This window comes from Meles meles, chromosome 19 (assembly GCF_922984935.1).
Source record: "Meles meles chromosome 19, mMelMel3.1 paternal haplotype, whole genome shotgun sequence".
Classification (NCBI taxonomy): Eukaryota; Metazoa; Chordata; class Mammalia; order Carnivora; family Mustelidae; genus Meles; species Meles meles.
The window spans coordinates 35682791-35702733 of NC_060084.1; the positions used below are offsets into that span (position 1 = coordinate 35682791).

Sequence of the window (19943 nt, forward strand, 5' to 3'; positions counted from 1 at the left end):
AACCCCGAGGGAACCAGACGCAGAGGGTCCACCTGCGGCATCTGGGATTCGGCGGACGACCTCTGCTGGGCCTCCCGCGGGGGCCCGGCCTGGTTTTCCTGCCCGCGCACCTGACCGAGGGGGTTGCCTCTTCATCCCCCTCAGCACTCTCCATAAGCGCCTTTCGCAGAGAGCTGAAATTCTTGGAAAACGCGGGTCACAGTTCTTTCAGTTTCTACGCCGGACCCCGCCCGCGTGACCGGACCCCGACGAAAAGCCAGCCTACCGCTGAGTCCTCCTCCACCATGACCCCCAACGGCCAGGGCCGAGGGCTTGGGGGCGGACTCCGCGCAGCGACGTCACGGCGCGCCGTGCGCCAGGTCAAAGTTCAGCCCCGCCCCTCTTTCCCTCGCTGTCTTCCTCGGCCTGCGCTGCCGCCGACGCCGCTGTGGGCCTGGCTGCGCTCCGACTGCTCCGTCGCCTTCTTCCCTAAGCGCTGCCCGGCCGGCCGCCATGGCAAACGTGGCCGACACCAAGCTGTACGACATCCTGGGCGTCCCGCCCGGCGCCAGCGAGAACGAGCTAAAGAAGGTAGTGGGGAGCGGGACGGCCGGGCAAGGTGTGAGGGGCGCGGGCCTGCTCGGCTGAGGCGGCCAGGCCGCGCTACGGGGCTGCCCACGAGCCGGCGCCGGACGCTGCGGGCTCAGGCTGGGGGGCGGCAGCGGCAGCGAGACCGGCCTCGGCTGACCTTGGGCCGTCGGCCCCGCCCGCCCGCAAATGCAGCAAATAAAACCCACCCCTGCGCACACCCGACGGGAACGCTTCCTTCCTCCCTCCCCCGGCAGGCGCCGGAGGCCGGGCGCTCCCGGGAGGCTGCAGCCTGCGCAGCCCTCCCCGCGCGGAGGTCATCACCCTGGAAAAACAGGTTGGAGAGAGGCGCACGGCGCATCTCGGCCTCGGGGGAGAAGTTGTCTACGCCGCGGTCGTCGGCTTCGGAGCCGAGTCCGGCCTGGGTCTAGGGCCTGGCGGGCGGGTTGAGGCCGCCCCCGCCGGTGCCTCCGGGCAGTTGGGGATGTTTCCTGGGTGCCGCAGCCGCAGGAGCTCCTCCCTCTCTTCCTCCTTCGCCCACTGACCCGCGCGTCTGTGTATTGTTCTGTAGCCTAGATGTTCTGTACCCGCTTCAGGAGTAGCCCGTGGGTCCCAGCCAAACACCTGAGTGTACACTAAAAATAAATGTAAGGCCTTACTGCGCTCTGCAGTGCTGCGAATCTTTGATCTCGAGATTTCAAAGCACTTGCGGCATGTGACTGAGCCGTATACAGTCTTCACCGATCTTCAAGTATCCAGATTTGTAAGCTGAGAAAAAATGAGACTGCTCCTTAGGCCTTGGGACGATAGAGTTGAGAGTAAAATGGACTTCCTGTTACCTTACCGGAAATGCTAGTCTGTATTATATAATTCATGTGTCTGTGAATAAAGACTTAACTGCTGTGTATCCTAGCCACCTAAATGTATGCAACTTCACGAAGACTGAAGTCACTCCAATTAACCAATACCCTAATTAATCCTGCACATGAAAAAATAAAAGGAGCTTCTTCTGGCCTTTTCCTGATGTTTCAGCTAGAGCGAAGGTAGGAGCCATCCTGAGCAGAGGCTCTAACCTTAGCTTAATTTTTAGTTAAAATGTTTCGCAGTTTTAACAAACTTAAGGACCTTTCCTTTAGCGTTCATTGGAGTCTTCTTGGTATGGTTACTGGCCATCAGAGACATTTGACAGTAACGAAAATACCGATTTCTCCGATATTTTGTTTTTGGTTACTGAGTAAACAGTATTGAGGTGGATAAATTAGTAAACAATATTGAGATTTTTCTCGGCTTATGAATCCAGATTGTCAAACATCTCAATGAATAAAAGATGTTTTTGGAAGGTTGTGGTTTTTAACCCATTGCTTCTCAGAAAAATTAGTATTTCGTATTCGTAAATCGTTAAATCAGATTTTGTATGTAACCTTTTTTTAAAATTTTCTTTTGTATTGAAGGCGTACAGAAAGTTAGCCAAGGAATACCATCCTGATAAGAATCCAAATGCTGGTGACAAAGTAAGTTACTTGAGACTTTTCCTTAGAGGTTTCAGTTTTAAATTGCCCTGCTTGAAAAAAGGAATCTTGTAAAGAAAAGTCCCATCTGTTCACATTAAGCCAAACTTTTACATGAAGAGTATTTTGGTTTTGTATTGGGAATGCTAACATTCCAGGCAGTCGTAGGTGGGAGATAAGACCAGAATCAAACCAAAGGTAATTTATAGCTTTTGTTAGAATAATTGGGTTCCAGGTTCCAGTAGCCTTTCCCCCACTCCTCTGCTTGAAAATCTAATTGTTTTCCTTGTTGCCTTTTTTTTTATAATAGTTCAAAGAAATCAGTTTTGCATATGAAGTACTGTCAAATCCTGAGAAGCGTGAATTATATGACAGATATGGAGAACAAGGTCTTCGGGAAGGTAGCGGTGGAGGTGGTGGCATGGATGATATTTTCTCTCACATTTTTGGTGGGGGATTGTTCGGCTTCATGGGCAATCAGAGTAGAAGTCGAAATGGCAGAAGAAGAGGAGAAGACATGATGCATCCACTTAAGTGAATATTTTTTTTTTATTTTTAAAAAAATATTGAGTACTATTTTTTCAAGTAGTAATGCTTAGTAAAGCTAAAGGTATCAAAAATGTTCTGTCTTTTGTCAGAAAAAAATCTTCCATTTCCTTACTGTCCTCATTGGATGACTAAATTGAATTTGATAACCTGGGTGTTTGCATTTTGCTACAGATCTTAAAGGATGGTTGATGTTTCTACTGAGGAGGCAGATGGTTTTATTATATTGGTCTGAAGCCACTTGTTACTATATAATTTAAAATTACAATAATGAAGATTATTTTCTTTTAAGCATTTAAATTTTCCAAGTTACTTTTTACTTAAAAACTTACAAAGTGAGGGATTGTGATTAGTTTGTTTACATGTTACAGTCACTCATTACTTGATCCTCAGTGTGAACTCTCCGAAATTGGTTTCCATGGAGCTTGTTGGCTTCTAGCCTGACATTAACCTGCCAACATATGAATGGTGTCTGACCTTGGTCTTAGACTGTGAAACCCATGAGCCCTCTACAGTATGAAAATAGCTATTTTACTTTGCAAAGTTTGTGAGGTCTTTTATCCTCTTTGTGAACCAGTAATGGTTTTACTAGCAAATACCAGAGACTTTCAAGTGTTTATTTAAAATATTTCATTATTACCTGATTTATATATTTGAGTAGATAAGAGGAAGTATAAACTTCTACATTGTTTGAATCTCATTCTTAAATTTGTTTGTATTTTTAAAGAATTTATCCTTAGAAATAAATTATCAGTTGGATATTCTTCCAAGTATGGTGTGGTTAGTTGATACAGAAGTGATTTAGGAAGTAAATAAAATCAGGATAGTATGTGCCTTAATAAATTCTTAATATTTACCTTAAAATTTTCTCAATGTATACAGTAGATGCTGTTTTCTTTTAACAGTATTAAAATTTACCTGTTGTTACAGGATTTCATTTTGGGTGGCTTTATAATATTCCACTCCATGATTTATTTAAGCATTCACCTTTTCTAGAGGATGTTGCCTTTTTTTTTCTGTAATAAATAGCTGCTTTGACTATCTTTATATACAGCATTGTCTTTTCTTGGCAGAGATTTCCAGGCAAGCTTCAGTGTTTTGGGGCTGATAACTACAACTAAATTGCCTTATAAAGGATTGTGCCAGTTTAGTGTCATTGGTGGAGAGTGCCAGCTTGGCCAGACCATTACCCACACTTTTCCTTCATAAGCCATGTTTGTTGAAGTGTCTGTATTTTTCTGGCCTCTTAGGTAGTGGTTTTGCATACTATGTGTAATTTAATATGTAAGGAGGAAAAGAGCTACCTATTTGTTTTCTGTAGATGATTTGGTTAAAGATTGTTATGGGCATAAAAGACAGATGCGGCCAGTTGCTTTTGTCTGATTAAGTTGTAGCTATCTCATTGGGAAGTGTTGGTAGTGTTTTATTCTTGCACTGCCTAGAACATACAAATTTTAGCTTGAGATAATGATTTTGGGAAAGTTTGAATACCACAAAATAAATAGTATAGGTGCTTTCTTTGCTGCTAAAGGAGATTTTAAAACACAATGAGAAGAGTAAAACCACATTAAAAGCATTGCTATCAATGCTTTCAATGTTATCAATACCCTAAAGAATAGTATTTTTGAGACTTGATATACATAGATTCTTTTGAGGTTAGTTTGGAAATGAACAGTCCTGTAATTTAAATTTGCTGTATAAAGGTGAATTGGGTTTTATCAGTTTTGTATTTTTTTTTAAAGATTTTATTTATTTATTTGACAGAGGGAGATCACAAGCAGACAGAGAGGCAGGCAGAGAGAGAGAGAGGGAGGGAAGCAGGCTCCCTGCTGAGCAGAGAGCCCGATGCGGGACTCGATCCCAGGACCCTGAGATCATGACCTGAGCCGAAAGCAGCGGCTTAACCCACCGAGCCACCCAGGTGCCCCTGTATTTTTTTTTTTTTTTTTTTTAAGATTTTATTTACTTATCTGAGAGAGAAACAATGAGAGAGAGCAGGAGAGAGGAGGTCAGGGAGAAGCAGACTCCCTATGGAGCTGGGAGCCCAATGCGGGACTCGATCTGGGTACTACAGGATCATGACAGGAGCTGAAGGAAGCTGCCCAACCACCTGACCCACCCAAGCGCCCTCAGTTTTGTTTTGTTTTGTTTTTTAAAGATTTCATTTATTTATTTATTTGACACAGAGAGAGAGATCACAAGTAGGCAGAGAAACAGGCAGAGAGAGGGGGAAGCGGGCTCCCCACTGAGCAGAGAGCCTGAAGCGGGGTTTGATCCCAGGACTCTGGGATCATGACCCGAGCCAAAGGCAGAGGCTTTAACCCACTGAGCCACCCAGGTGCCCCTCAGTTTTGTATTTTTAGTATGCTTTTAAACTGTCCTTTTTTTAAAAAGTCTTAGACCCCTTTGGAAATTTGTTAAAAGTTGTTCAAAGGTTTAATTTTGTTTATAAGTCAGTGGGTCCTTGAGACCTCTTAAACTTCTAGGCTCTGTTGAAAACCTGTTCTTTTCCTCCTCTTTGTCCCACTGTTGATAAGGTCACTTTTGTTTTTTGTTTTGTTTTGTTTTGTTCTTGAGACATATGCAAGCTAAGTTGCATACAACTCCTATAAGTTGTAATATAACTTTGTCACCTTTCTAAAAATTGTTCTTGTGGGGAGCAGAGCCTTTAGTAGAGCATGGACTCTGGAGCTATGCTGCCTTTGTGACCAAGTAAGGCAAGTTAACCTCTGCTCAGTTTTGTCTTGTAAAATGAGGATAATAATTGTATCTCATTCAGAGGGTTGTATTAGATGGAGGCTCCTGCCTGAAGCCAGAAGAAGGTTGTGATGCTTGAGTTTGTTCGGTTATCAGCTCTATCAGAAAACACAGCATAGCAAATTGTTGGCCTGATCCTATAGGTTGTGGCTTTGAACACCATATATACTGTCCATAATCATAAAATTCTGCTGCTAATTTGAGCCACAAAATAAAACTTCCATCAGTTGACTTAATGTAAGATGATTTTGAATTCTTTAAAAGGTTATAGTAGAATTTGCTGCATGAGCTGTCATTTATATCTTGTATCTAGAAGAATTTGGCAAAATTTGATGGGACCTAATTCTTTTCTTCCCAGAGTGTCTTTAGAAGATCTGTATAATGGCAAGACAACCAAACTACAACTTAGCAAGAATGTACTCTGTAGTGCATGCAGTGGGTAAGTGTGTGTTCAGGTTTATGAAATAAATTAATTTCTGTTCTTTCAGTGGCACATTTAGTCTATACCAGGTAAAAATTGTTCGTGATTTAAATTACCCAAATAGAACATTTTCTGATACATTTGAAAGTTTAAATACTAGTCATTGGAGGTTGAAGATGAAGGTGAAAGGCACGTTTCCTGTTTGTCATGGCCAATGGAATGGTCTGTGGGCAAAAATCTAACTTACATTTTTCCTTGCTTTAGCCAAGGCGGAAAGTCTGGAGCTGTTCAGAAGTGTAGTGCTTGTCGGGGTCGAGGTGTACGCATCATGATCAGACAGCTGGCTCCAGGAATGGTACAACAGATGCAGTCTGTGTGTTCTGATTGTAATGGAGAAGGTATGCATGCCAATACTTCTCTGCTTTTATGTTGAAATGGATTGGAAATGCAGGAATTGGAGAGGCTTACAGTTTTTCTTTTTTAACATGTTTGTATTCATTTTATTAAAGATACAGAGTTCTAAAAGACGAATATGAAAGTAATTATTCTATTATGCATAGGCCAAATGAACACAACAGTTAATTTGTTTAGTGAAATGTTAGTCGTCTTTAATTTTGAAAGAATGGGCAAAGTTTTTTTTGTCCCTTTATATTTTTAAAGGTTATATTTGATAAAGAGGGAGACAGCACATTGTTCAGTTATCATTCTGGTAAGTGGAGGGTTTTACTTTAAGCTTTAGCTAGCTAGCTTTTAAGCGTAATGGGGATTGAAGCTCTTCTCACAGAAGTAAATACTTCAGGGTTTTTGTGTTTTTGGTTTTGTTTTTTTTACTATTTCACGTTTTGAATGGCTTTGAAATACTTAGGCTCAGAGTGATTCTTTCTTTCTTTCTTTTTTTTTTTAAAGACTTTATTTGAGAGAGAGAGAGAGAGAGCATGAGAGGGGAGAAGGTCAGAGGGAGAAGCAGACTCCCTGCAGAGCAGGGAGCCCAGTGTGGGACTCCATCCCAGGACTGCGGAATCATGACCCGAGCTGAATGCAGTGGCTCAACCAACCGAGCCACCCAGGCGCCCCCTCAGAGTGATTTCTGAAACTACTACTCACCTCTTTCCTTGTAGTGGTTTTATAGCCATAGACAATATATAACCAAATGGACATGACCAACTTCCAGTTAAACATTCCTTAGAAAAACAGGCATACCCAGTTTGGCCTGTGGGTTTTAGTTTGCCAGACCCTGTTCTAGAGCAGTGCCATCTAATAAATTTTTTCTACAATGATGTATAATGATATACAAAAAATCTATAAAATTTTTCTAATAAAATTTTTATACAAATTTTTCTGTATATGCAATGTCAGGTATCGTCACCACTAGCCACCTGAGACTGTTCAGTATGTGAAATGTAGCTAGTGTGACTGAGCAACTCAATTTTAAATTTTAATTAATTTAAATAGCCACAGATGGCTGATGGCTACCATGGGCAGCACAGTTCTAGAGCATCCTTTTCCAGATTGGTTCAAGAAGTGGTGAAATAATGGAGAAACTGTATATTATATTCCCCTCCTGGAAAGTCTCAGTGCACTTTACCTTATTAAAAGCTCTAACAGTTCCCGCTATCAAGGAACCAAAGTTTACTGAAATCTTTACCTATGTACCGTTACGAGGAACTGGTGTTTTACAGAACATAATTTTTGAGAGTAGTGTTCTAGAAATAGTCCCTGAAGTCATTAATTATACATGTTACCTAAGCATTAAAGTGTGCCAGTAATCAGCAAGTAGAAATCAATGCTACTTTTTCACAGTGTACTGTGTAGAGCTTCAGTTTTACTTTATTATACCACTAATTAAATGTTTCAGAAGAATGCTTAGAAAAGAAGCTGTGTTGTCCTAAACTTGGTATGGGGATACTCAATGTCAGCTAAAATTTAGCCATCTCTTTATTGGTTTTGGAAATATCTCAATGATAGTGTACCTAAATAAAAGGAAGATCTGTAATAGGATGTCTGGGCAGGGGTTAGTCTAGGAAATAAATAAAATCCCATACCCAGTATACAAGGTAACAATGAACCATAAAAGATTTTTTTAAGTTTTTATTTGGGTTGTCTCTGTCAGTAGAGTTAAACTTACATGACACTAAGACTGAGGACAAAAAATGAAGTAGCACTTTTAGAAGCTTCAGCATCTGACTACCCATTTTGTTTCCTTGATCCTTAGGCTTTGTTTTAACTTTAGGAAGTGTAGTCAGGAGTCAGGAAAGTATTGTTTAAGATATATTACATTTCTCATAATGTTTCTTCTTGAAAATGGAACCAGGTAGCTGGGTCCTTCAGGTAACTTGTAGTAAGATGTGAGTTCCCGTTATTAAGAATGATAATTTAAGGGCGCCTGAGTGGCTCAGTGGGTTAAAGCCTCTGCTTTCGGCTCAGGTCATGATCCCAGGGTCCTGGGATCAAGCCCCGCATCAGGCTCTCTGCTCAGCGGGAAGCCTGCTTCCTCCTTTCTCTGCCTGCTTCTGCCTACTTGTGATCTCTCTGTCAAATAAATAAAAATAAATAAATCTTTTTTTAAAAAATGATAATTTAAACAAAACTTTTTACATAGCAGTTAAATCCAAAACATGTATTTAATTAATAAAAATATGTAAGAGTACAATGTAATACTCTTGCTGGGAGTTTGAATGTTCTCTCTTTCCAGGAGAGGTAATTAATGAAAAGGACCGCTGTAAAAAATGTGAAGGGAAGAAGGTGATTAAAGAAGTCAAGATTCTTGAAGTCCACGTAGACAAAGGCATGAAACATGGACAGAGAATTACATTCACTGGGGAAGCAGATCAGGCCCCAGGAGTGGAACCAGGAGACATTGTACTTTTGCTACAAGAGAAGGAACATGAGGTAATTTTCTTTTTGTTTGTTTGTTTAATTTTTGTTTTATTCAGAAATGGGTTCATGGTTAAGATACAGGTTAGATCTTTTTTGGGTTCTCTGGAACAACACTGAACATAGAAGTTAAGTGGTTGGGCTAAGTTTATAAGAACTGACCGTTTAGTCGACCAACAAAGCAGGTGCAGTCAGAAGCACTGAAAAGGAGTTAGTTTTAGTTCCAGCTCAGCCATTGGTTAGCACTATAATCTTAAGTAATCCTGTTGTCTCTATACCCCAGTTTCCTTGTTTATGAAAATAAGGGCATTGGACCAGATGATCTAAGGCAGCTCATTTTTCATTGTGAAACTCCTTTGATGGGTGGTGGGTGGTGAGTGGTGGATAGGACTTCAGTCTTCAGTGCTGCTCTCTTGATTTGTTTTACATTCTGGGTTTACCGTGTGACCTTTTCTTAAAAGGTTCTGCAGTTTTAAAAAAATTTATTTTGGGGGTGCCTGGGTGGTTCAGTTGGTTAAGCATCTGCCTTTGGCTCAGGTCATGATCTTGGGGTCCTGGCATCAAGCCCACATTAGACTTCCTGCTCAGATGGGAGAGAGTCTGCTTCTCCTTGTGCCCCTCCACCCCTGCTCCTGCTTGTGCCCTCACATGTGTGCTCTCTTTCAAATAAATAAAATGCTAAAACAGTAAGAATAAGGGGCGCCTAGGTGGCTCAGTGGGTTAGGGCCTCTGCCTTCGGCTCAGGTCTTGATCCCAGGGTCCTGGGATCAAGCCCCACTTCGGGCTCAAGGGGGAGCTTGCTTCCTCCTCTCTCTCTCTGCCTGCCTTTCTGCCTACTTGTGATTTCTGTCTGTCAAATAAATAAATAAAGTCTTTTATTTAAAAAAGTAAAAGTTCTTTTATTAAAAAAAAAAGTAAAAATAATTATTTTGGATACATACCGTATGCTATATGCAAGGTTTAATTAACTGGTCCAACGATGTGGTCTAGTATTATTGTTTTGATTATACCATTGCACTTTTTTTTTTTTTTTTTTAAGATTTTATCTATTTAGGGGCGCCTGGGTGGCTCAGTGGTTTAAGCCTCTGCCTGCAGCTCGGGTCATGATCTCAGGGTCATGGGATTGAGCCCCACATTGGGCTCTCTGCTAAGCAGGGAGCCTTCTTCCCCCCACCTCCTCTTTCTGCCTCTCTGCCTGCTTGTGATCTCTGTCTGTCAAATAAATAGATAAAATCTTTAAAAAAAAAAAAAGTCTCATAAAAAAAAAAAGATTTTATCTATTTATTTGACAGAACTTGAGAGCACAAGCAAGGGGAACAGCAAAGGGAGAGGGAGAAGCAGGTTCCTGGCCAAGCAGGGAGTCCAGTGCATATACTGGGGGCCTTTATTCTTGAAGACAGTATTCGGAACTATTCAGGAAACCTCTTTAGTAATCACCCATGTTGTTGACTATAGAAGCTTTTCACAGGGTTCTGGCATCATACTTGATCACATTGACTTGAGTTCCTCTAAAGGTTCTTATATCACAAGTCAACCACATTTTTAGGGTTTTTTTGTTTTTGTTGTTTTTTAAGATTTTGTTTATTATTTTTTATTTATTTATTTGACGGAGATCACAAGTAGGCAGAAAGGCAGGCAGAGAGAGGGAAGCAGGCTCCTTGCCGAGCAGAGAGCCCTATGCGGGACTCGATCCCAGGACCCTGAGATCATGACCTGAGCTGAAGGCAGAGGCTTTAAGCCACTGAGCCACCCAGGCACCACTCCCACACTTTTTTTTTTTTTTTTTTTTTTTTTTTAAGATTTTATTTATTTATTTGACAGAGATCACAAGTAAGCAGAGAGGCAGGCAGAGAGGGCACCTTTTTAGTTTGTACTAAAAATTTTTCCTCATTTGGTGGTGATTTCTACAAATAAAGTAAATTTTAAAAATCACTTAAAGAATTTAATAGAGAGTAAAGCTGTATTGAAATGTAGATTCTGGGAATTTGATTGGTTGGATTAATTCCCTAACTAGATTGTAGCTTGCTCTCTCCTGTGTTAGCCTTTCTCAGGATAAATTTTTTACCTCAGCAAAGCTATAAATTACTATATATATTTAGGCCCTTTCTGGATATTGCCAAACCTACAGATAGCAAGTGCTTCTTGCTTAGTAAAAAATAGTAATTCCTAGAATTCTGCCTTAGGATCTTATAGGTTGAAATATTTGTAACTCCTTTCCTCCCAGCTCCCCCACCCCACCCCAAGACTTATTTATTTATTTATTTGAGAAGGACAGAGAGGTGGGGGAGGAGCAGAGGGAGAGAGAGAATCTCAGGAAAACTCCATGGTCAGTACAGAGTCCAATATGGGGCTCAGTCTCACAGCCCTGAGATTAGGACCTGAGCCTAAAGAAAGCAAGAGTCTGGGGCGCCTGGGTGGCTCAGTGGGTTAAAGCCTCTGCCTTTGGCTCGGGTCATGGTCCCAGGTTCTGGGGTCGGGCTCCACATCGGGCTCTCTGCTTGGCGGAGAGTCTGCTTCCTCCTCTCTCTCTGCCTGCCTCTCTGCCTATTTGTGATCTTTGTCTGTAGAATAAATAAATAAAATCTTTAAAAAAAAAAAAATGAAAGAAAGCAAGAGTCTGATGCTCAACTGACTGAGCCATCTAGGTGCCCTGAAAATGTTAACCTTCTGAGAAAATTTGGCTAGTCTCAAGTAGTTAATGAAAAAGCTTATAGTTACTTTGGGGCTTTTTTTTTTTTACTCCCAACAGTTGTGATAAAGGAGTTGTCAGGCCATGAGATTAGGGTGAGTGCTATAGCCGAAATATATAAATCTTCCAGTCAGAAAACATTTCAGTTTTGAGACTGCTTTATATCATGTGTATTCGTCTTTCAGTATAGGTGTATGTCTGTTTTGGTGATAATGGCTACAGTTGTGCATTTGCACAGCAAGGAACCACAGTATCTGGTGATGTTATTCCCTTCTTTATACTTTGTTTTCCAGAAATTATCATCACTTTAAGTCTTTTACTGTCTGGTTCTTGGTAGTTCCTCCTCATTAACCTGGTTTTTCAAAAATTCCCTGAATTCCTATTTGTTTTCTGTTCAGATTTTATATCAAATTTTCTAGCCTACTCACCCCTCCACCAGAGTTCCCTGCCTACCGAAACAACCCTGATATCATCTTCAATTAGAATCATTTTAAGTTGAGCTCCCTTCTAAGAACATGGTGCCTCTTGTTCCCTACTTCTGATGTAGCTTTAACCGAAGGGTATTTGGTTATAGATGGTTCTTGGAACAATAATGGGTTTTTTTTTTTTTTTTTAAGATTTTATTTATTTGACAGACAGAGATCACAAGTAGGCGGAGAGGCAGGCAGAGAGAGAGGGGGAAGCAGGCTCTCCGCCAAGCAGAGAGCCCGATGCAGTACTCGATCCCAGGACCCTGAGATCATGACCTGAGCCGAAGGCAGAGGCTTAACCCACTGAGCCACCCAGGCGCCCTTGGAACAATGTTATAAGATGTTCAGAAACACTAGCATTTTGCAGTTATAAAAACATTAAAACATCCTGTTTGGGGTGCTTGGGCGGCTCAGTTAAGCATCTGCTTTTGGCTCATCAGGGTCCTGGGATCGAGCCCCACATTGGGCTCCCTGCTCGGCAGGGAATCTGCTTCTCTGCCTCCCTCTCCCGCTGCTTGTGTTCTCTCTCTCACTGTTCTTTCTCTGTCAAATAAATAAAATCTTTTTAAAAAATTTATTTAATTTGAATTTAGTTAGCATATACTGTATTATTAGTTTCAAGGGTAGAATTCATTGATTCATCAGTTGCATATAACATCAAGTACCCTCCTTAATGCCCATCACCCAATTATCCCATCTCCCCTCCAGGAATCCTCAGTTTATTTCTGTTGCTGAGTCTCTTATGATTTGCCTCCCTCTCTGTTCTGTCTTATTTTCCCTTCCCTTTCCCTATGTTCATCTGCTTTATTCTTTGGAGGAGAGACTATTTTGTATTGAAAAAAATCTAGGTAAGACCTTCCATTGCAATTTTGCTTCATCTTAAATTTCAAGCGCTAAGTACAGATAGTTGTAAATTTTAATAAGCAAAAATTACGTTAGGTATGTGTGAAATTGGATGTATTTTTGCTACACACTGAAAGCTCAGAAACATACTTGATGTTTATTAAATTATCTTTGCATTACTTAGGCCGTAGGCTAATAGTATAATTAGTCACTGTTAGCACTGCTGTTTGATTTACATTCATCTAAGCAAATTTTTCACATTTACAAAGTTTAAGTGTAAAACTTATACATGTGTAAAGCATGATATTGAGTCCATTTAGTGGCCGAGCATTACTGGTTAAGCTTTTTATGTTGAACATAGGCTCTCCCCTTCCCCTGTTATGATCATGTCGGGGGAGCACTCCCAAGGTCAGTCTGTTCTACAGAATCCCCCTGGACTGTCTACACCATTTGCTCAGAGGCAAGGTCAGAAAATAAGCCACAATTGTAGAATATCCCTGGTTATGGTTTTTGGAGCCTCAGCTATGCTTTACCAGCCAGTTTTCCCAATTCCAGTGCTTTTCTTTTCTTTCTTTTTTTTTTTTTTTTTTTTTTAAGATTCTATTTATTTATTTGAGAGAGAAGGCAGGAGCCTAGTGGAGGGTGAGGGAAGGTATGGGCAGAGGAGGAGAAACGGGCTCTTTTGCCAAGCAGGGAGCCCAACTTGGGGTTCGATCCCAGGACTCTGGGATCAGGACTCAAGCCAAAGACAGTTGCTTAACCGACTGAGCCACCCAGGTGTCACTCCGATGCTTTTCTGATAGGTGTTTCTAGCATATCACATGAGAATAGCTAGGTTTCCTTATATAAATTTATGGAATTAGGGATGACAGTTTGGCTTTTACAATGAATGGTAGAATGAAGGTTTTGAAATCGTTTTCAAGGAATACAGCACAAAAGGGTATGGCTCCATAATTTTTTTTTTTAATGTGTGTTGTTTGCTTTATTTATAGGTGTTCCAGAGAGATGGGAATGATTTGCACATGACATATAAGATAGGACTTGTTGAAGCTCTATGTGGATTTCAGTTCACATTTAAGCACCTTGATGGACGTCAGATTGTGGTGAAATACCCCCCTGGAAAAGTAATTGAACCAGGTAAGTCTTGATTTTTGTCTGATCCAGGATTCCATGTGGAGGGGTTTTGGTTTTTTTTTGTTTTTTTCCGTTTTGTTTGTTTTGTTTTGTTTTTGCCGTTAGTAAATTTTTATAGTAGGTGACTTTCAAAAAAATACTGAGCAGCTTTCTTCTTGGGTAAAATTCTAATAGTTTTCTTTTTACTTACTCAAATAATAGGTTGTGTCCGTGTAGTTCGAGGGGAAGGAATGCCACAGTATCGTAATCCCTTTGAAAAAGGTGATCTTTACATAAAGTTTGATGTGCAGTTTCCTGAAAACAACTGGATCAACCCAGACAAGCTTTCTGTAAGTATTCTCTCTTTATATAAGCAACAAACTACTTAAAAGTTTAATAATGAGGTGGTCCTTTTTCACCTTTGATGTTTTTGGTGCTAAGATTAGAACATGTAATTTATAAAATTTTGCTATTTTAACATTTGAGTGATTGTTGGGCTGACCTGTGATTATTAAAGACAAGGCTTGGGGCACCTGTGTGGCTCAGTTAAGCATCCAGCTCTGTTTCAGCCCAGGTCATGATCTCTGGATTGTGAGATCAAGCCCCATGTCAGGATTCTCGATGGATATGGAACCTGCTTAAGATTCTCTCTCTCCCTCTCCACACACTCTCTCTCTCTCTCTCAAAAAAAAAAAAAAGTGCTGGTGTAAACGTTGATGGTGCCAAGCAGGGAATAGTAAAGAATTAAAGCAGACTGGATGTAAGTTTGTGGGAGGATTGAGACACCCTGGACACCAGATCCCTTACCTGAAGAGGCAGCCTCCATGTTAGCATTAGTTATTCCATGCAGGAAGGCGGGTCTTAGGTAAAATTTTCCAGTGTTTAATTTTTGGCAACTAATTCTGTTTTTTTGTATCCTAAGCAATATTGGGATGCACAAAAGATGTCTGCACGTTTGACCTGTGGGTCATCAGTTGGTCATCTCTGGCTTTAAAGTACACTAGATTTATTTATTTTAACTCTCAAAGAAGCATATATTTTGGATTGTATCCAGAGGGAAGGCCAAGAGATAGCTCACAAACTAACGTTTTTGTTTCGTTTTGATTTTCGTGAAGGAACTAGAAGATCTTCTGCCATCTAGACCAGAAGTTCCAAACATTATTGGAGACACAGAGGAGGTAGAGCTTCAAGAATTTGATAGCACTCGGGGCTCGGGAGGTGGTCAGAGGCGTGAAGCCTATAATGATAGCTCTGATGAAGAAAGCAGCAGCCATCATGGACCAGGAGTGCAATGTGCCCATCAGTAAACTCTGCAAACAAATTGCACAGGTGGATTTTCTTTCCACATTTGCCCGGTTTGCTTTCAGCGATCCAGCTGGAGTGTCTGGTCAGTCCAGATGAACTGATGGACATCTGTTGGTCTATGTGTAACTTTTAAAATTGGTATAGTATCTACAGAGTGTATAATTTAAACTAACCACAAAGCTTTACATCTTCATTTTGACTGTTCTGTAGCAGAATAAAGCACTTGAAAGGAAATAAGACTCCCTTTCACACATGGGTTATAAGTTTCAGTCCTGGTATCCGTGCTTGATTTTTATCAGTTTTGTGTAGATTTTATGTTTCATATTTTAAATCCAAATCCCACATTGTAAAGTTTGTGTACAATTTGTCCTGAAGCTTTGTGTTTGGCTGCACCTGCGTAAGCTGCTACAAATAGAATAAAGAATTTCATAGCCTGTATCTATCATTTAGATGCATGGAAAAATGGGCTTTGCACACAATGGGTTTGGAGCTGACTGGGAACAATGGAAAAAAATAACATTAGCTGTGGTTGTAAAGTGCCCCCCCCCCCTTTTTTTTACCATCTTGTGAAAGGTTTCTGAAACTCGATAATAAAAAGCAGTTGGTATAAATTATTCTTTGTGTCACATTTTTAGAAGGAAGAACATACTTTGAACTGTAAAATGTATCCTTAAACTGGAGAATGTATCCTTCATTCTGGTTCTTAAGCAGCCCTTAAAAACCCATTGGCCTGAAGCTTATGCCTCAGGTATGTGCCCATTTTATAGTATTAAAAGGCAAAAAGAAAGTTCGGTTATGTTGGTAGAAACAGGCTTTATTGGCTTCAATTGATGCTTTGTACAGTCAAGGACATCTGAGTTATGTAACTCATAAGTTATGATCCTGAGCGTCGGGGCCAGGTTAACCTAGCCTCTGTATCTCCCCACCACCACCCCCTTTAAAAATAAGGTAACAGCAAATCAATATTAGAACCATGTCTGCATAGAACCTGTTAAAATGCTGTTTTCATTAAATGTTAAGTTAAAGATTCTCTGTCTCCATTAAGTTGAATATTTGAGATTGGGGGAAGCATTGATTACTAATGTTTTATAGAAAAGTAAGACTCTTAGGCTGGTATGAGAAAAATCAGGTAAAACTGCTGTGAAGAGGATGTTGTGTTGCTCTTTCCATCTTCTATTACCTTCTTTTCATTCCCAGAGTAGATATTTTTAGAACACACTTTTAGGGAAAAGAAACATTAGTTGTACATTTTACATTTGTAAAAGAACAAAGAGGGAAAAGTGAAAAACTAAAATTTAAAAATGTATTATGCCATCCCTGAGCCTCAACACAGTACTTGTAGTTTATTTCTAGGTCTACCATAACCTGAATGGGGGCGCGTGGTGGGGGTGGGAAGGGTCCTGGCATTAATCAAGGCCTGTGAGGTTTAAATTATTGCCCTATCCTCTCTACCTCCATTGTACAAAAAATATTTTACAACCAGCCTGGGCAAGATTCAGCAGCATAGTAGTTTTGTATCCAAGGTTACTTCCCCACAACCACTTTAAGGGTAAGAAATGCAGTGGCAATATAAAGTTTGTAGCCTTTCCAATAAAGGTTTATAAAACATTAGAGTTGTTCAGTGTAGTCTTTTTTAATTCTTCTACCCAGGTTTTTTTGGCCATAGTGAAAACCACATGGAAAGAGAATCCAACCTTGTTAAAATCTGTTATGCACTCGGCCGTGCTCTGCTCTGTCGAGCACCTGTATACAGAATAAGCATGTATAGTACTGACATTACAAAGAGTCTTTTTAACAACTTTATTGAAATAACTCCTGTGCCATTAAATCTTTTTAAAAATGGTGAACAACTCCGTGGTTTCCAGTATATTTAGAGTTTGCAACCATCACCACCATCTAATTCCAGAACATTTTCATCACCCCAGAATAAAAAACCCAACTCCATTAGTATTTACTCATTCTGTTCCCCAGCCCCTAGTACAATCACTAACCTAGTTTCGTTTTGTATAAAATGGGCTCATAACAACATGTGGCCTTTTGTAAGCTGTTTAGTATGTTTCCAAGGTTTTTCCCTGTCATAGTATGGATCCGTTCTTTGGAGTAATCTGTTGTGTAGCTAGCAATACCATGCGTTTGATGACCCATCCATCAGTTGATGGGCATTTGGGGCTTTTTCCATTGGAATAATGCTACTATGAACATCCATGTATAAATTTTTGTGTGGATGTATTTACAATTTTAGATATGTTCCAAGTTTGGAATTGCTGGGTCACGTGGTAAGTGTTTAATCTTGCAAAACTGCCAAACTTTTTCAGACAGTCTGTACCATTTTAAGTCCTACCAGCAATGTATGAGATTTCAATTTTTCCACTTTAATTGCCAACATTTGTTAGTACCTGTCATCCTAGTGGGTAATGAAGAGGTTTTTATTTTCATTTGCCCAGTGTCTCATATTAGCCATCTTTCATGTGCTTACTATTTGTGTATCTTAGGAGAAATGTATTCAAATCCTACACCACTCCATACTTTATTCAGATCTTCCTAGTTTTTATCTTTTTCTGTTCCAGGATATCCCATTATAGTCATACCTGCAAAGGCTCTTCTGCTGTGACAGTCCTCAGACTTGTTTTGTTTTTGAAGACCTACATGGTCTTGAGGAATACTGGTCAGCTATTTTGCAGAATGTCCCTTGATTATATGTGTAAAATTTCTCACAGCACTAGTTGCGGGAATGAATCAGTGTAATGTTGAAAAACCTGTTTCCTCTGCTCATAACGCTTCTGACACTACCTGGAGTTAGGGCAGACCCCGCAGGTTAAGGACTCAGTCCCTCTAGACTGCCTGGCTTAAGGTGTCAGTCACAAGTCCCAAGTTGTTACCTACACTTCTGACCAACTGCTCATTCAGCGGTACCCACCACCCCGTCTTCGGGTTGCTAGAATGGCTTACAGAACTCAGGAAAACACTACTTATGAGATTGCCAGTTTATCATAAAGGATACAACACAGGAACACCCAAAGGGAGGGATGCCACGCCTCTGAGCACATCCTGCTCCCAGCACCTTGATGTGTTCGCCAACCTGAAGCTCTCTGGCCCCTGTCCTTCAAGGTTTCTGTGGAGGTTTCATTCATAGGCACAACTGATTAAATTCATTGGCCATTTATGGGGTTTTTGTTTTGTTTGTTCTAATGGAGGGTCTTAAAATTCAGTGACAGATTTTGGCCAAGTTGTTCCCATTAAAAAGTACTGATTTTAAAAAACTAATAACCTAAAACTGCCACACACATGCACACACACAAAATGGTTCACAAAACATTGTCCTGGTTTTACAATGCATCATCATTAACCAGTCTTTTACCATTAAATGGTGTCATCAAAGCTGTGGACAAGAAGGCAGCTGGAGCTGGCAAGGTCGCCAACTATGCCCAGAAAGCTCAGAAGGCTAAATGAATATTTCCCCCAATACCTGCCGCTCCAGTCTTAACCAGTGGTGGAAGAATGGTCTTAGAACTGTTTGTGTTCTTGACCGTTTGTGATTGAAATTCACCTCAGCCTTTCTCACCTCCTGGAGGTCTGGAGGGTGAGGCTGAAAGTTCCAACCTTCTAATCACACAGTTGTTTCCTCTGGTAACCAGCTTCCATCCTTCAAGACTCATCTCATTAGCATAAAATCAGGTATGGGTGAAAAGATCTTGTTATGTATAAAAAAGATACTAAGAGCTCTGTGCTGGAACCAGGAATAAAGACCAAATGTGTATTTCTTATTCTCTTACCATTTCACTGTGTTATCTCAGTGAAACACTGCAGAACATTAAAACTCTCAAGGCACATGCATTAGAACTTGTTTCTAACTGGCCAACTTGCACGAATCAGTCTGGTGTTATTTTAGTGAAACATTGAGAAAGCTTGCTCCCACCATTTGCCTACTACCATTTGCTTAGTTGTTGAATTCCACGATGATACGTGGATGGTGATAGCAGAATTGTAAACCCATGTCCATCTGGGAAACAAGTTTTGAACTAGTGTACAGTGCTAAGAATAGTTTCTTTCAATTTTACAGATTTCATTTCCAAAGTGACTTAGGTTAGTAACCTCACCCGCTTCAGGGAGATTGTTAATATGTTGTAATATAGTTAGATTGTGTTGCATATTCTGCATTTCATCCTAGGAACCAACCCGCACCACCTCTATATGATGTTTTTAAATCTGCATACATTGAGGGTCACTGCTATAAAGTTCACTGTGTTTCGATAGATGCATAGTGTCATGTATGTACGATTACGGTGTCATACGAAATAGTTTCACCACCCTAAAAAAGCCTTGTGCTTCACCAGTTCAACCCCCCCACTCTTCCTGAACCCATGGTGACCTCTTCTGTTTCTCACTCTTCCAGAATTTCATATAATTAGAGTGATATAGTTAGCATGTAGTCTTTTCAGGCTGGCTTTCACTTAACAATATGCATTGAAGATTCATCTGTATCTTTTCGTGGCTTGATAACTCATTTCTTGTCATTGCTGAGTAAGATTCTATTTCTCGGGTATACCACAGTTTATTTATTTATTTTTAAGATCTTACTTATTTGAGAGAGAGAACAAGCGGAGGGGAGTGGTAGAATGAGAGGGAGAAGCCGGTTTCCCGCCGAGCAGGCAACCCGACACGGGGCTCGATCCCAGGACCCTGAAATGACCTGAGCCAAAGGCAGGCGCTTAACCAACTGAGCCTCCCAGGCACCCCTAGTTTATCTTCTATCAGGTTTTTCGATTTGCAAAATTTTTTTGCCATTTCGTGGATTGTCCTTGCTTTTTTTTTTTTTTTTTTTGAAGATTTTATTTATTTCACAGAAAGAG

The 19943-nt window shown here is 40.6% G+C and overlaps 1 protein-coding gene across 1 annotated transcript; it reads left to right on the top strand.

Annotated features, from left to right (window-relative positions):
• Positions 1-377: 377 nt before the first annotated feature.
• Positions 378-16701, top strand: DNAJA2 (DnaJ heat shock protein family (Hsp40) member A2). Its single transcript, XM_045989011.1, has 9 exons — positions 378-570; positions 2019-2078; positions 2386-2609; positions 5737-5817; positions 6064-6197; positions 8492-8688; positions 13668-13812; positions 14011-14138; positions 14904-16701. The coding sequence occupies exons 1-9, from the start codon at positions 493-495 to the stop codon at positions 15093-15095; spliced, it is 1239 nt and encodes a 412-aa protein (XP_045844967.1). The 5' UTR covers positions 378-492; the 3' UTR covers positions 15096-16701.
• The last annotated feature ends 3242 nt before the right edge of the window (positions 16702-19943 follow it).

Coding starts and splice junctions, on each gene's coding strand:
- DNAJA2 (XM_045989011.1), top strand. CDS start 493: ATGGCAAACGTGGCCGACACCAAGCTGTACGACATCCTGGGCGTCCCG. Junction 2,610..5,736: donor GACATGATGCATCCACTTAA/GTGAATATTTTT, acceptor TTTTCTTCCCAG/AGTGTCTTTAGAAGATCTGT. Junction 6,198..8,491: donor TTCTGATTGTAATGGAGAAG/GTATGCATGCCA, acceptor CTCTCTTTCCAG/GAGAGGTAATTAATGAAAAG.